This window comes from Scyliorhinus torazame, chromosome 13, assembly GCF_047496885.1.
Source record: "Scyliorhinus torazame isolate Kashiwa2021f chromosome 13, sScyTor2.1, whole genome shotgun sequence".
NCBI lineage: Eukaryota > Metazoa > Chordata > Chondrichthyes > Carcharhiniformes > Scyliorhinidae > Scyliorhinus > Scyliorhinus torazame.
The window spans coordinates 161,119,060-161,133,982 of NC_092719.1; the positions used below are offsets into that span (position 1 = coordinate 161,119,060).

The 14,923-nt window shown below is 47.7% G+C and overlaps 1 protein-coding gene across 2 annotated transcripts in view; it reads right to left on the reverse strand.

The window, feature by feature from the left end:
* synpra (synaptoporin a) overlaps window positions 1-14,923 on the reverse strand; it is a 556,562-nt gene that overhangs the window by 11,098 nt on the left and 530,541 nt on the right. For both annotated transcript variants that reach the window (XM_072472343.1, XM_072472345.1), the window contains one exon: window positions 2,534-2,725. In XM_072472343.1, coding sequence (XP_072328444.1) covers window positions 2,534-2,725 — 192 coding nt within the window. The remainder of the gene's footprint in view (window positions 1-2,533; window positions 2,726-14,923) is intronic.

Sequence of the window (14,923 nt, forward strand, 5' to 3'; positions counted from 1 at the left end):
GGCCCCCAGGAGGCCATACTCGGGGTGTCGGACCAGCCAGGGTTGGAAACGGGTGCGGAGGCAGATGTTGTAGTCTTCGCCTCGTTGATCGCCCAAAGGCGGATCCTGATAGGTTGGAGAGCAACCTCTCCACCCTGTGCCCTGGCGTGGCGGGGGGACCTGTTGGAATTCTTGACTCTTGAGAAGGTTAAGTTTGAACTGAGGGGAAGGACGGAGGGGTTCTACATCGAACATTAGTTGTGGCATGTGGGTGGGAGGGTTGGGGGGAGGGGGGCTGTGTGTGTTAATGGCGACTATGGGTGATCCCTAATCCCTTTTTGTCATTTGTTTGTGTGAACATGCGGGCTAATGTTTGGGGTTTGGTGGGAGGATGGGATCGTTGTTATTGATATGGGGATTGACATATTTGTTACTGATTATTGTTTATTGTTGGTGGGTGTAAATTTGGGAGAATGTGAAAAAGGAGGAGAATAAAAATATTTTAAAAAAAGCAATTTTCCCAGTGATTTGCATCCACATACTTTGAGAACAATCTGAAGTTGAATTTGAAATGAAGATAATGCAGCTGCAGTGTTGGGTTCTTCCATTATCCTTTAAACCAATCCACCTACACTACAGTGTTTCAAATTAACATTAATATCAAAGGTACTCAAATGTAGCAAGCGTGTACTGCACATGTCACGTTTATTTAATATTCTGATCTGTTTAGAACTTTGCTATCTCAATAGCCTCTGCGTAAATCTAAGCTGCGTTAATTAATGTAACAACCAATTTCATCTCCTATATTACTCTGTTAGACATCCGGCACATATAATGGTGTAAAAATTTGAGCTTACTAAATCAACAATTGTGTTTCACCATTTCTGTAGCCGCACTATTTTGTGATATTATCTGGACTTCTAAATGGTTTCTTGAAACTGCATTCAAGATTAGCTGCTGTAACCAGACAAGCACTTTCCTCTCAAGAAAATGGGTATTTGACCAGATTAAATTAGTAAGACATCATGCTTTGGTTTTTTTCATCCCCTCCTTTCTCTGGGTATTAAACAACATAGTAAGCCCACACAGTATTGCATCGTTCAGGTCTCATAGCGACTGAAGTTCATGGGTTGGATTATTTGTAAAGGCACATCCCTGATACAAATTTGTTCCCTGTCCTGAAACGTGAAGCAGGAGTTAGAACACAGGTGCAGGCACAGTCATCTCGGACCTATTGTCACAGGGCTGGCTGCTGGCCTTGAGGCCCTGTGGCTGGTGTGACTGTTCTTGCAGAACAGCAGCTAGAAGACTCCTAGATCCAAAGATCTATTACAGGCGCAGTCCCAGGAAGAGCTAGCACAGCGCAAAGGTTGTGGAGCTCTGATATAATGATTCACCACCTATTTTCCTCTCAATAACACCTGGGATTTGAGTGTATTCAGACATCCAGCTTCTATAAATACTTGAAAAGAAACTGCAGGTCATAACAAATTGGCTCAAACATTATGGGGTATCCATTGGTGCTATTGTGCACATTGGTTAGTTGAGAATCTTTGCCTACAGCTGTGCATTAAGTAATTTCAGAAACTCACTTGTGCCATTATCAAAGGAAAGAAAGAACAAAGAGTCACTTTAACGCCAGTGGAAAACCAGCAGAATTTCCATCCATCTCCTGCAAGGCAATTGACAAACTGGAAACAGAGTGACGAATGGCTCATGCAAAGTTGGGAATTAATGTTCCTCAATTGCATTGGAACCCTGCATATCACGATGGTGAGTACCCCAAGTGCGGGGTTAACATGGGTCCCACTGGTGGAGAACCTGGACCTGAAAAAACAGAAGGCCAGTTTCAGCCCCAGTGCTCAGGTGACCAAGGGAACATGCTGAGGTGTGGGCATCTGTTCCATCACCCTAATTCCATGGCCATGGAGCACATGGGTTCCAGAGATGTGCTCAATGTTATGTTGTGCCCACTTAACCCATGCTAAGGAGATACCCTCCCACTGACTCCATACACATGATGATGCCGCCCAGTACAAAGGCAGTGTTGGAACACACAATTGGTCACAATCCTGGCATAAGTGCTGGGAACACAATCTCTAAAATTGTACATGGGCCTATCCCTAAATAAACTGAACACTCAAGTGGCAAATGTTCAACTGTGGTTTATTTTTTCTTATGTTTTGTATTGACATCCTTCCATTTATTTTTATTCTTTTAAAATCGTCCAACCATTCACTTCCCAGTTTATTGTTATTCCCTTCTATCCACACTGGCCCACACACACGTGCAATTTCTTGATCCTTACTCCCAGGACTTTGGCAGTGTTTTTCTTTGCACAATCACTAAGAGTTGTGCAAAATTTACCTAGCTACTCTTTATTCTGTCTTTCCTGCTCCAATGTGGCACCTCAGTTTGGGAAGTTACCTCAAAAATCGGCTGGCATGGACCCACATCTGACCTCTCCACATTGTAAGGTGTTGGCACTCCAAAATGTTGCATCACAGAGCCAGCCAGCTTTTCAAATGGACATGAATATTAGTTTTCAACTTACGACAGATGTGTTTAATCCTGACATTGCAGGGTTTCTGACAGGCAAGCATTTATTGCCCTGCTGTTTGCACGCTGACATTAGCAAAAGCACTTCATCGGGATCCGTAGCAACTTTGACATCAGAGAGTCCTTTTGCCCAGGCTGATGATCCCACGAGCCACATGAACGAGAAGACCACGGTCACAATGAAATCCTGAAAAATATGGTTAAAACAATCATTTAAAAGTTACATAAGACACATTTTAAAATAATAGAAGATATGTATATGGTCAAACTTGGTTCATAAATAAAGTTCAATTTATACTGTAAATGTGGTGGTATTCATTATTGTATAAATGTCAGACTTTGAATCCTTGTGCATCCAACATATTCCCATGCTTAAGAAGGGAGCAAAATTGGCCTTTGATCTCCTCCAGTAACTTGATCCTCGACTGCTCAGTTTACTTCTTTCCAGTTGCTCTGGTGACTGTGGAAGTTTCAAATTTGACCAGAAAAACTGTGCCGACAGCAGAACATGGGAATCTAAAAAGGCTAAACTTGGAGCAGTGGATTAGAGAAGAGAGACATGGAAAGAGCAACTGGAATTAATAAACTGTGAATAAAAACTGACTAACAAATAACAAAACTGCAATGCAAACAAAAGACTGGCATGAGTGTATAAGGTATGTGACACAAGACCCATTTAATTTACTTCTATTCACTCAAAATAAATACCTTTTTAACTGATATATTAGAAGACTGCTGGATGATAAAACAAAACATGGCTCCTGATATTTGAAGGGGTGGGTGCTGGAAGTCATGTGTGTGTGTGTGTGTGTGTGTGAGGGGGGGGGGGGGGGGGATGGGAGCTTCAGTTGGGAAACCTGGGTGTCCAGCTTTCCCTCCATGCTGTGAAAGTGGCCATTTTTTTAAAGGCAGAATCCCCAGATGATTGATAAACTTGGGCAGGGAGCATTCTGGAGCAGGTTATAATCATAGGGAAGAGGCCTCCAGCTGCTCGTAGGAACTTGGGGGGTGGGGAAATATGAATGTTGGGCTCAGGAGAGCAGGGAGTTTGATCCCAGGATAGGACTCCTGGCCCCACTGGCCCACAAGCAGTGCTGCAAAGGCAAGTGCCTTTTCCCCTAAGCTATTCTTGCCTCCCGTGGAGTTGCCAGGTTTCCGAAGGCCTGGGATATCTGGCCAACCACGGTGAAACATGTAACGCAAACGTAATGAGGCTGGTAGCCTCAGATTTAAATATTTTAAAAGATAACCCTTTCCTGGGAGTGAAATACTACCTTCTTCTCTGTCCGTCTCTATTAAACACGGAAGTGATGGGGTTGGAGCTGAGCTCATAATTTTAATTTTTTTTGTCATTTAACATGACCCCAACGACAATAAGGAGCGAATCTCGGAAAGATTTCTAGGTGTGGTAGCGAGTGAGAACTGCCGCGAGCTTCCCGGTTCACAGCCCAGTGAAGCCGGCAATGCTATTCAATGTCAATTGGTCCACTTAGCGAGGCCCCACGGGCTTTTTGCCACAAATGAATCATCGGCAGTCAATTTGCTGGCAGTGCGCTCACCAGCCCCCAGCTCACAAGGTCGAACAGCACTTAAGCAGTACTTGCTCAGCAACCCCGGCCAGCTCACAACAATGGTGCCCAGGAGACCGGCCCAACAGTCGGGGATAGAACATAGAACATAGAACAATACAGCGCAGTACAGGCCCTTCGGCCCACGATGTTGCACCGAAACAAAAGCCATCTAACCTACATTATACCATTATCATCCATATGTTTATCCAATAAACTTTTAAATGCCCTCAATGTTGGCGAGTTCACTACTGTAGCAGGTAGGGCATTCCACGGCCTCACTACTCTTTGCGTAAAGAACCTACCCCTGACCTCTGTCCTATATCTATTACCCCTCAGTTTAAGGCTATGTCCCCTCGTGCTAGCCATTTCCATCCGCGGGAGAAGGCTCTCACTGTCCACCCTATCTAACCCTCTGATCATTTTGTATGCCTCTATTAAGTCTCCTCTTAACCTTCTTCTCTCTAACGAAAACAACCTCAAGTCCATCAGCCTTTCCTCATAAGATTTTCCCTCCATACCAGGCAACATCCTGGTAAATCTCCTCTGCACCCGTTCCAAAGCCTCCACGTCCTTCCTATAATGCGGTGACCAGAACTGGACGCAATACTCCAAATGCGGCCGTACCAGAGTTCTGTACAGCTGCAACATGACCTCCTGACTCCGGAACTCAAACCCTCTACCAATAAAGGCCAACACTCCATAGGCCTTCTTCACCACCCTATCAACCTGGGTGGCAACTTTCAGGGATCTATGTACATGGACACCTAGATCCCTCTGCTCATCCACACTTTCAAGAACTTTTCCATTAGCCAAATATTCCACATTCCTGTTTTTCCTTCCAAAGTGAATCACCTCACACTTCTCTACATTAAACTCCATTTGCCACCTCTCAGCCCAGCACTGCAGCTTATCTATATCCCTCTGTAACCTGCTACTTCCTTCCACACTATCGACAACACCACCGACTTTAGTATCGTCTGCAAATTTACTCACCCACCCTTCTGCGCCTTCCTCTAGGTCATTGATAAAAATGACAAACAGCAACGGCCCCAGAACAGATCCTTGTGGTACTCCACTTGTGACAGAACTCCATTCTGAACATTTCCCATCAACCACCACCCTCTGTCTTCTTTCAGCTAGCCAATTTCTGGATGCAGATCTCAGGATGCTCCTCGATGCAGTGTAGGCAGGGAGGGATGTCCTGTTTTCCTGAGGGTCCCAGAGGGTCAGTCATAGGGCAGCCAGTGCGGCCTGGGATGAGGTGGCAGTAGCTTTGAGCACCAGGGTTCCGGGGCACAATGTGGTGAGCACCACCCTACTGCTGATGACATCAGGTGGACGCAGGAACCCCCAGGGCAGACAGCAGTCGGAGGTCTGCTGGATCCCAGGACTAGGTTGGGTTCCAGCCTGATGCTGAGCGTGTGGAAGAGGTCATCCCGGAGCAGATGGAGATGTTAGGGTGTGGCCGGGACATTCAGAGGTAGATGTCAGCGACACTCCAGCAGGTCCATAGCCGCTTGGAGGAGTCCCAGAGGTTAAGGGCACAGGTGATGTTGCTGGCACCGGGGCTAGGGTAGCGATCACAGTGGAGAGCCTGCTACACAACATCGGCACCATTAGTGGAGGTGTCTAAGGCATCGCGCAGTCGGTGACGGCCATGGCTGAGGGTCTCGGCAGAATTCCGACTTGTCTAGGGGATGTGACCCAGTACCTGGCTGACCTTGATGAGGTTCTGCGGACATGTCCAGCTCTCAGATGTGAATGGCTGAGGCGCTGTAGAGCTTGTCCCAGTTGCAGGTGGGCATTGATTACTGAGGCACTGCAGAGCAAGTCCCAGTCACCGAGGAGCATCGCCGAGGGTGTTGACACAATGGTGCGGACCATGGGGAACCACCAGGGCTGGCTGAGCCAGATGATGCAGAGTTAGCCGGGGCTCAAACCAGTTGCCCCCCGTCCCAAGGTGAACCCCAGGGCCTGATGGACACCAAGCGGGTGCCAACCCGGACTCTTCACATGGCGTGGCGATGGTGGCCACCAGTTCCACCCCCCTGATGAGGTTGTGTCTCGAGGTCGGCACACAGATCAGGGTGGCACGGCTGTGAATATGCCACCGACAAGTGAGCCAGAGCCCTCTGGCCCCAGAACCCCCTGAGGACGTCCGCCAGGGGCATCGAACGCCACGGGATGAGATCAGCAGCTGGCTGCCTCCACCTCTGATGTGCATCCTGGAGACACACTTAGACATAGTGGTAGAGCTAATAAAGCAAAGCACATCAAGGATCACTGAGGGCACTGGGGAAGGGGGGCCGGGGTGTACATTGGCGGTGAGGGGGGGGCTGGTGGGGGGGGGGAGGGGCAGCACCATCTGGAGAGTGGGGAATTGTTACAAAGAATAAACACTCTTGTGCACAACTAGTAGATTCCTCTGTCACTTTCTTCCGCAATAGAGGCCGACCTCCGAACCCTTGGCTCACCTATCCGAGCATCCCTCCTTCCCCATGGCACTCACCCATCCTCTGGCTGTTGAACACCCACACCCTGGGTGTTCGGATGTTGGCTGCTGCGTGTGTGGTGTTACCTCCCGCAGTGTTCAAGCACAGTGTCCAGATATCAAGGTGTGATTGGGTGCTAGGCAATGTTATTCCCATATGCTACATGGCCCACCTACCCACGGGAATCCACTTGGGTTGTGTGGAGTGCTCACATAACCACAATTGCCGATTCCCTTTTATCAACAGCCCTCAGCCGCACGGCCAGAGGCCATGGCAGTCGCTGGGGGTTATGGATGGTCGCTGGGACAGGGTTGCCGTCGAACGGGTGCACACGATCCATGGATTGACATGGTGGTACCATCTGCGGTTTCCCCCCCCCCGGTTGCCCCCCCAGCACCACCCCCCTAAACTCACAAAGTGCCTACCCCTGCGGAAGGTCCCCCGCCAAGCACATGGATGGCAAGCCCAACATACCTTTGCCTGTTAGCAAAGATGGCTACTCACCTCCTCGGCTCCCCACAGCAGCCCTTCTGCCTGGTTCACGTTTTCAAAGGGAGTACTAATCGGTGCCAGCATGACCACTTGCTGGGAGGCTGCTGAATGACAGGAGGCCATTGGATATGGGATGGTTCTCGTTAGTTGTATGGATATATGGCTTAAGTGGTGATAATTGGTTTCTCGCCACGCTATGGCGAGATCCTGATTTAGCCTGTGGGAGCAGAGTGGTTTCATCACAAGCTGTTTGGCGCCTGGCACGGTTCCCATTTTCAGCCTCTCCCGCTACTCACTGGCCTCGTTTCACTCAAGCGAAAGCGCAACAAGGCCAGAGAATCATGCCCAGATTTCGGGGTTAAAATTACCTCATTGTTTCGACACAAATCTTTGCAAGAATGGTCGTTAACTTTGGAAGAAAATCACTGTGGACCTGAAATTCCATCGGCGTTCTAGCTGTCTCTCACTGTAACTCTGGCAGAAGATCGGCTGAAACCAGAAATGTTAACTGCAAAAAGTGGAAATTAAGGGCCTATCTAAGCAAATAATTCAACTTGAAAACTGTAGGACTGGAGCACACCCGCAGCTCAATGATAGTTGTTAGTAACCTGTCAGAAGCTAGGAAACACAGTGTATTATTTCAGTCCAAAACAGAAAGATGCCTCTTCAGGCTGTAAAATATCAACTGCAAAATAGTAGAATGAATGGAAATACATCAGACTGCACTGTCCTTTCAAACTATCGCCCATCTCCAACCTTCTATGATACCCTCACATGAACGACAGGGATCGCTGACTGATCGCCCCATGGGCTTCGTAGAATACAAGGTTCTAGCGGTGAGCTGGCAGAGACCTGCCTAGCTGGGGCATGGTAGCGGGTCCTTTAAATGTAGGTCCCAGACAGTACCGGCAGTTCCTGATGGTTCCGGGCTGTTTTTCTGTGTGCCGCGGTAGTGGATTTATTTTCAGTTTGAAACAAACCTGTTTGGCCTTTCCCTCCGTGCCCCCTGGAATTATTACACCTTCCTGCACTGGCCAAAATTCTTGAACACATTGCTGCTTTTCACACTATGCCTAACTTTCTTACCACTCCATTTGTGAACTACTCTAATCAGACTTCCTATCACAACACTGACATGGTTCTTAACAAAGTTACACATGGCATCCTATATAATTGTGACAAAGGTAAACTATCTCTCTTCATTCTTCTCAACCTCTCTGCAGCCTTTGACAGAATTGACCCCATCCCTCTCATCCATTGTCCTGCTGGATGGGACTTCTTTTGCCTGGCTCCATTCCTATACATCCACTCGCAACCAGAGAATGACTGGCAATGGCTACTCTTTCACTCCTAAACCATAAACTCTGGAGGCCCCCAAGGATCTATCCATGGCCTCCTCATATTTCATGTCTACGCACTTGAGGTGATATGTATATGCATAGTAATGTACATAGTTAGATATATGACCTCTGACCAGCAGGTGGGGACAGAGATCCACCAAGTGACTCCAGAGATCAGGCAATTGGTAGTAGGTCGTACTAGAGGACAGTCACATTAGAAGTAGATCCAGGATAATTCACTTATTTGTAACCGTTTGTAGTATAGTTTGTTAGTTATCATTCCACGTATTCATTTTGTTAATAAACTATCTTACTAGTCAAATAACTAGATGTTCTGTGCCGATCTTTACCATGGCCACAATACAGAACATAACAGCGCTGTCCCTATGTGACAGTAACCGAACACACAATGTTAGCTTCCACATGTATGCTGATAGCTTGTCACCATCTCTCTCAACAATCCCATTACCTTTGCTATGTTATGTTGTTTGTCTGACATCCCGTATTAGATAAGCAAAAATTGCCTTCAGCTAAATATTGGGAATATAGAACCTGAGTGTGATCTAACAGACGCACAGTGCCCGACTTGGGATGTGATGCAGCCAGCAAATCTCATGAGAGGCCTCTCGTGAGATTACCCAGCTTGTTATGTTTTGCAGGATCTAACAAGATCTTGCGAAGCATTGCTAAATTTGCATATTGAAGTGAGTAATCAGGCTCACTTGAATATGCTCTCGCCGGAGTTATAAATGGCGTGGGATCATACCCCGTGCCTCGAAGACCCTGAGCGAGCATTGTTTTGCACTGCCCTCCACCAAAGTGAACAAGGCGTACTGGCACTTAGGGGTCACCCAGCCGATCGGGGGCCCTTGGGTTCTGGGCAGAATGGTACCCTGGCACACCTGATGCCATCTGGGTACCTTGGCACTGCCAGCCTGCCAGGCTGAAAGTGCCACTCTGGCACTGCCAGGGTGCCAAGGTGACACTGCCAGCCTGGCAGGGGCACTGCCAGCATGCCAGGCTGGCAGTACCTAGGTGGCATTTCGTCGAGGATTGAGCCCGGGGTGCCCTGGCCTTATGTGGTGTGGTAAGGATTTAATAGCGGGGTCGTTTCTCGGTGCTGCTAGTGCCAGGAAAAACCCAGCCAAACATGCTCGACATGGAACTTTGTTTCATTTCTGTTAAATCGCACCCATTATCTTTGACCCATCGAAATTTGATTCCCTAGCCACCAGCTCATTCCTTTCTCTGGCACTGCCTGAGGCTGAACCAGATGGTTCTCAGTTTTGCTGTTGTATTTGCCATGAGATGAGCTTCTGACATCATAACTGCTCCATCACTAAGGCTACTTCCAACTCCATACGATCATCTGCCTTCACATACGCCTCAGCTCATCTGCTGTTGAAACCCTCATCCATGCCAATTTCTCCTATCAACTTGACTATTTTAATGTCTTGCCAGCCAGCCTGCCATCTACAAAATTTAGCTCATCTAAAATTCTGCTGCCAGTATCCAAATTCACACTTATTACCCCTACGTTTGCTGGAATACATTGGCTCTCTGTCTGGAACCATCCTGGTTTTTAAAACATATTCTTTCATTTGAGTTTTACAATTAATTTACAGAAAAACGCAACAAAAGTTTCAAAGCACAGCTGATACAGTAAGGAACAAACATTTCTGCAGATGTGTGAACAGAGAAAGACAGGATAAATTCAGAACAATGGTTCTTAAAAACTAGTGCCTCTATTTAAAGACTGGATCACGCAGAAAATGGAGAGGGAGAACAAGGTTGGGTCCAATAAGCATGAGAGGATAACATATCTAGATGCAGGCCTTTATGTACAGCAAGATCATGACTTGCAATCTGGCTCGTGGAAATGTTTGCAGGAGCAGGTCAGACAAAGCAGAGCCTAGAAAGTTGAGATAGGGGTCCCATACTTCACGGAATGTATCCAACTTAGAATGGATCACTGACGTCAAGAATTCCATCGGGATACATGCCATGACTATTTTATGCCAATTTTCAATTCAAGGATACTTGTCACTAATCCAGGAGCAGTGGATAGTTTTATAAGCCACAAAGTTCAGGATGTTATACATTTTTGAAGACTCAGAAATAGGAACAAAGGACTAAATGCCAAGGCCCTGTCAAGTATCCTGTCCAGCACTTTAACTCTCCCAGACCAATAGGATTGAATCTTAACATAGGTCCACATGCAATGTATATAATCATCCTCAACTACCAGGCACTTTATGCACACGGGGATAAAGCAGGATCAAACCTATGTCTCAGACTTGGAATGATATGCAAGCGTTGCAGTATCTTGCACTGAGTCTCCTTCATTCTATTGCATACTAAAATTTTATTGGTATAATCCCATACCTACCCATGTCTCCTCATCAATATTAGTCATGAAATCTATTTCCCAAGGCTGCAAAGTACCCAATGTACTAACGTAGGATCTAGAACACAAAGTATCATGAAACTTGACAATTAACTGTTATGTTCCTCAGAAATCAGGGTTTCTTCCACCGAGGAAATGGAAGAGTCAAGACGCAAAGTTATCTTGTTGAGGATAAAGTCTCAAACTCTTCCTTATAGTACAAAGTAAAAGATTTATCCCAAAGCAGAGGCATATCAAAACACCAAGACATGGATTGGGGAGCAAGTTTCAAGCAAAAACTCAAGGAAGACAGGAGCATGGTAAGGCTAACCCTATGGTGATACTATCATTACCATCAGGAGATGTAGGATTACTCGATGTACAAAGAAATAATCAGTTCTAGTATGAAATTGATGAGAGGCTGACAAAATGCAAAGTCCTTCAGTCAACATCATATAAACCCCAACACAACAAAAACAAAAGAATCACGACCACAATAGTTCTAAGGGAACATTCCTCAACACAAGTGAGGACCCGTAAGGCTAACCGAATGGCTATACTATCGTTACCATCAGGAGACAAACCCCTTGACAGCGAGGAGAAGAAAAGAGCCAAAAAGGGAAGGGAGTCAAATGCCCCTCCCGCATTCTGGACCACCCGTGAAGACCTAAACCTTCCACCCAACTCCTAGCAATTCTGTCATGATTATAATAAGGATGCAATACAATCAGTATTACCCTCATAATGATACAGATTAGCACGCGACCACAAATAAAGGTTCCTGAGATTCTTAAGCATTAGATATTTAGTACAGTGCTCAAATGTTAGCACCTCCCAATAAACAAAATATATGATTAAATAAAATCAGACAAAAAACAATATAGCAGGGAGAAAGTACAAAATTCAAATATTAACGAACTACAGGTCATCAATCTAAGCCCTTGCATTCTGCAGACTTTACGAAGGCCAAGGGACTAGCCAGATTATTGAAAGACTCAATGCAGTCATCAGATATTACTCTCAGGATCGCAGGATAAAGCAGGGCATAATTCAGTCCAGTTGCCTTGAGCTGTTTTTTAACTTTATCAAAGCCTTGATACTCCAGCTGTGGCGCCACCAGACCTGGCAAACGAGATCTTAGCCCCCTCATGGAGCCAGGTCCCCCATGCCTCGCTGCCTCCAGAACATTCTGGCAATCATTGAAGTCATGAGAGTGAATAATTATGGACCTGCGACGTTGATTGTCTCTAGGCCTCAATGGCAGATACGGACAGCCTTTTCCAACTTCAAATGCCCAGTCTTCATAGCCAGCTTAAGGAAACATTGTAACCAGCTCTCAAAATGCTTAACAGGAGTCTTACCCTCCACTCCTTCTGGCAGGCCGACGACTCGGACATTCTTTCTCTGGCCTCAGTTCTCAAAATCTTCCAGTATTTCCGACGTATCACACAGCTGGGTTTTCAAGGATTAAATGCGAGATTCCGCAGAGGAAGCAACATTTTTATCATTCAGGGTTGCGATTTACCTGCTGTGTCCCGTTGGAATCAGAGCTGGATGCAGCCAGCAGATCCCAGGAGAGGCCTCCCCCAGGATTCCCGACAGCCATGACACCTCGTGGGATCTGGTTAGACGTCGCGAGGTGTCGTGTTGTGGACAGACCCAGTCTCGCATGGTTAAGTGGGTTTAACGGCCTCCCAGCATCTAATAATAACCTTTTATTGTCACAAGTATGAAGTTACTGTGAAAAGCCCCTAGTCGCCACATTCCGGCGCCTGTTTGGGTAAATTGGTACGGGAATTGGCTTTGTTCAGCATCACAAACCAGCTGTCTAGCCCACTGAGCTAAACCAGCCCTATCAGCCTCCTCAAGGAGACCACACCCGGGTGCCGATTAGTACTGGTCCACACAAACGTGGACGAAGCAGAATCGCACCTGGGGGGGGGGGTCTCCCAGGCCTTTGGAGGCCCCTCGGTGGTCAGGAACAGCCAGGGTGTGACCCTGGCTTTCCCGGCACTGGGGCACCTTGGCACTGCCAGGCTGGCACCTAATTACTGCTACCCTGGCACTGCCGAGGTGCCTGACTGTCACTGCCAGTCTGGCAGGGTCCCTGCCAAAGTGGGACTGCCAAGGGTCGAGGCCTGAGGGGGTCCATCCCTATGAAAGGAGGGATGAAGGGGGGTTACGAAGGGGGCGGGTAAAGGGCATGTGTGAAGGGGCCTGCGGAAGGTTAGGGGGGGTGAAAGTCCTGAAAGGGGAAGCCCAAAAGGGGGCATGGGAGGCCTGAACAGGGCGACCCTCAGCGAACCCATAGCGGGGTGTCCTCACTTGAGGGTGTGTGGGGTAATACCCATGTATATGGGGGGGTGACATTGTCTCTGGGTTGGGGGTGTGTGGAGGACCCTGAAGCTCACTTAGAGATCGGGACACCCTTTCAAAATGGCGTGCCGATCTCTGAGGAACTGGTCTGGCCAGTGAGTTCAGCTCCCCTGTGATGAAAATAGTTCTAAGTGTGGGCTAGCCCGGAGAGGAACTCCGCAGGCCCCAAAATAGCCACTAAGTGTGGTTAGATAGCGGTGGGGAACTCACTGAGAGAGCTGGGGAGAAACCTGTTCGCAGGCCCTGAAATGGCACTTGAAAACGTTTCCGTTAAACCGAGCTCCAGGACTCTTGCCCTGTTCCATGAAGCCTTTTAATAGTATTCTGCAGCTCGGTCTCATGAGCACTTAGTTTCTGTGTCAATAAGCTAAGTTTGTCATCAAGAAGTCTGATATTGATGATCCTGTCCACAGTCACCATTTACGGTGCCTTAGCAAGCGCTGGGTCGAGAAACCGCTCAAAGACGAGGACGCCAGATTGAAAAGACAGCTCCACGCCCCGTTGCGTCCGATTGCCCCCTTTTATTGCCAGATTTCTTTGAATTCCTCGGCATTTTTTTTCAATTCTCATTCAAAAATCTTTCAGAGACATACTACGGAGTACTAACCCCCGGATTAGACAAGGATGTGGCAAACAAACAGGATAAAAGTGGGATTACAAAAAGAGTGGCACTGGAACCCACAGAGAAAACAGCTATTTCTGTGATCGCATCACATGGTTCCCCCCCACCATCTCGATTTTGAAGTTCTCCTGCGGAATTCTCCTTTGGCCGGATCCTCAGGGCCGCTGGCAGCGCCGCCACACTCGTGGGTTTGCCGACGGCGTGGCGTGGCCACAATGGGAAACCCCATTGGCTGGCTGCAGGAACAGAGAATCCCCTTGCCAGCGGGGGCCTTCACGCAGGAAAATGCGGCGGGCGGACCGGAGAATCCTGCCCCTCATTTTTATTCCTAAATCCTTCCATGGTCTTATCCCTTTCCTCTCTCTGTAACCTCCTTCCGCCCTACAATCCTTCAAGGTCTCATCACTACATGAGATCATAAGAAATAGGCTCAGGGGTAAACCATATGACCCATCAAGCTTGTTCCATCATTCAATGTTTGTCAGCCCCTCAAAATGATTATGGCCTCTGCCAGGCGTCATGATTGTGTGTCCTCTGTAGACTCAGCAGGCTAATCCTGGAACCACAGGTCCTTAAACTCCATAAGCTTCACCTCCATACTCCCAGAATGCCTTGATCCACTGCAATTCGCATACCGTCACAACCGGTCCACAGCAGACATCATTTCCTTGGTCCTACACTCATCCCTAGAGCATCTCGACAACAAGGACTCCTACATCAGACTCCTATTTATTGACTACAGCTCCGCCTTCAACACCATAATCCCAGTCAAGCTCATATCAAAGCTCCAAAACTTAGCGCTTGCTAACTTACCGGGCAGCACGGTAGCATTGTGGATAGCACAATTGCTTCACAGCTCCAGGGTGCCAGGTTCGATTCCGACTTGGGTCACTGTCTGTGCGGAGTCTGCACATCCTCCCCGTGTGTGCGTGGGTTTCCTCCGGGTGCTCCGGTTTCCTCCCACAGTCCAAAGATGTGCAGGTTAGGTGGATTGGCCATGATAAATTGCCCTTTGTGTCCAAATTAGCCCTTAGTGCTGAGTGGGGTTACTGGGTTATGGGGATAGGGTGGAGGTGTGGGCTTGGGTAGGGTGCTCTTTCCAAGGG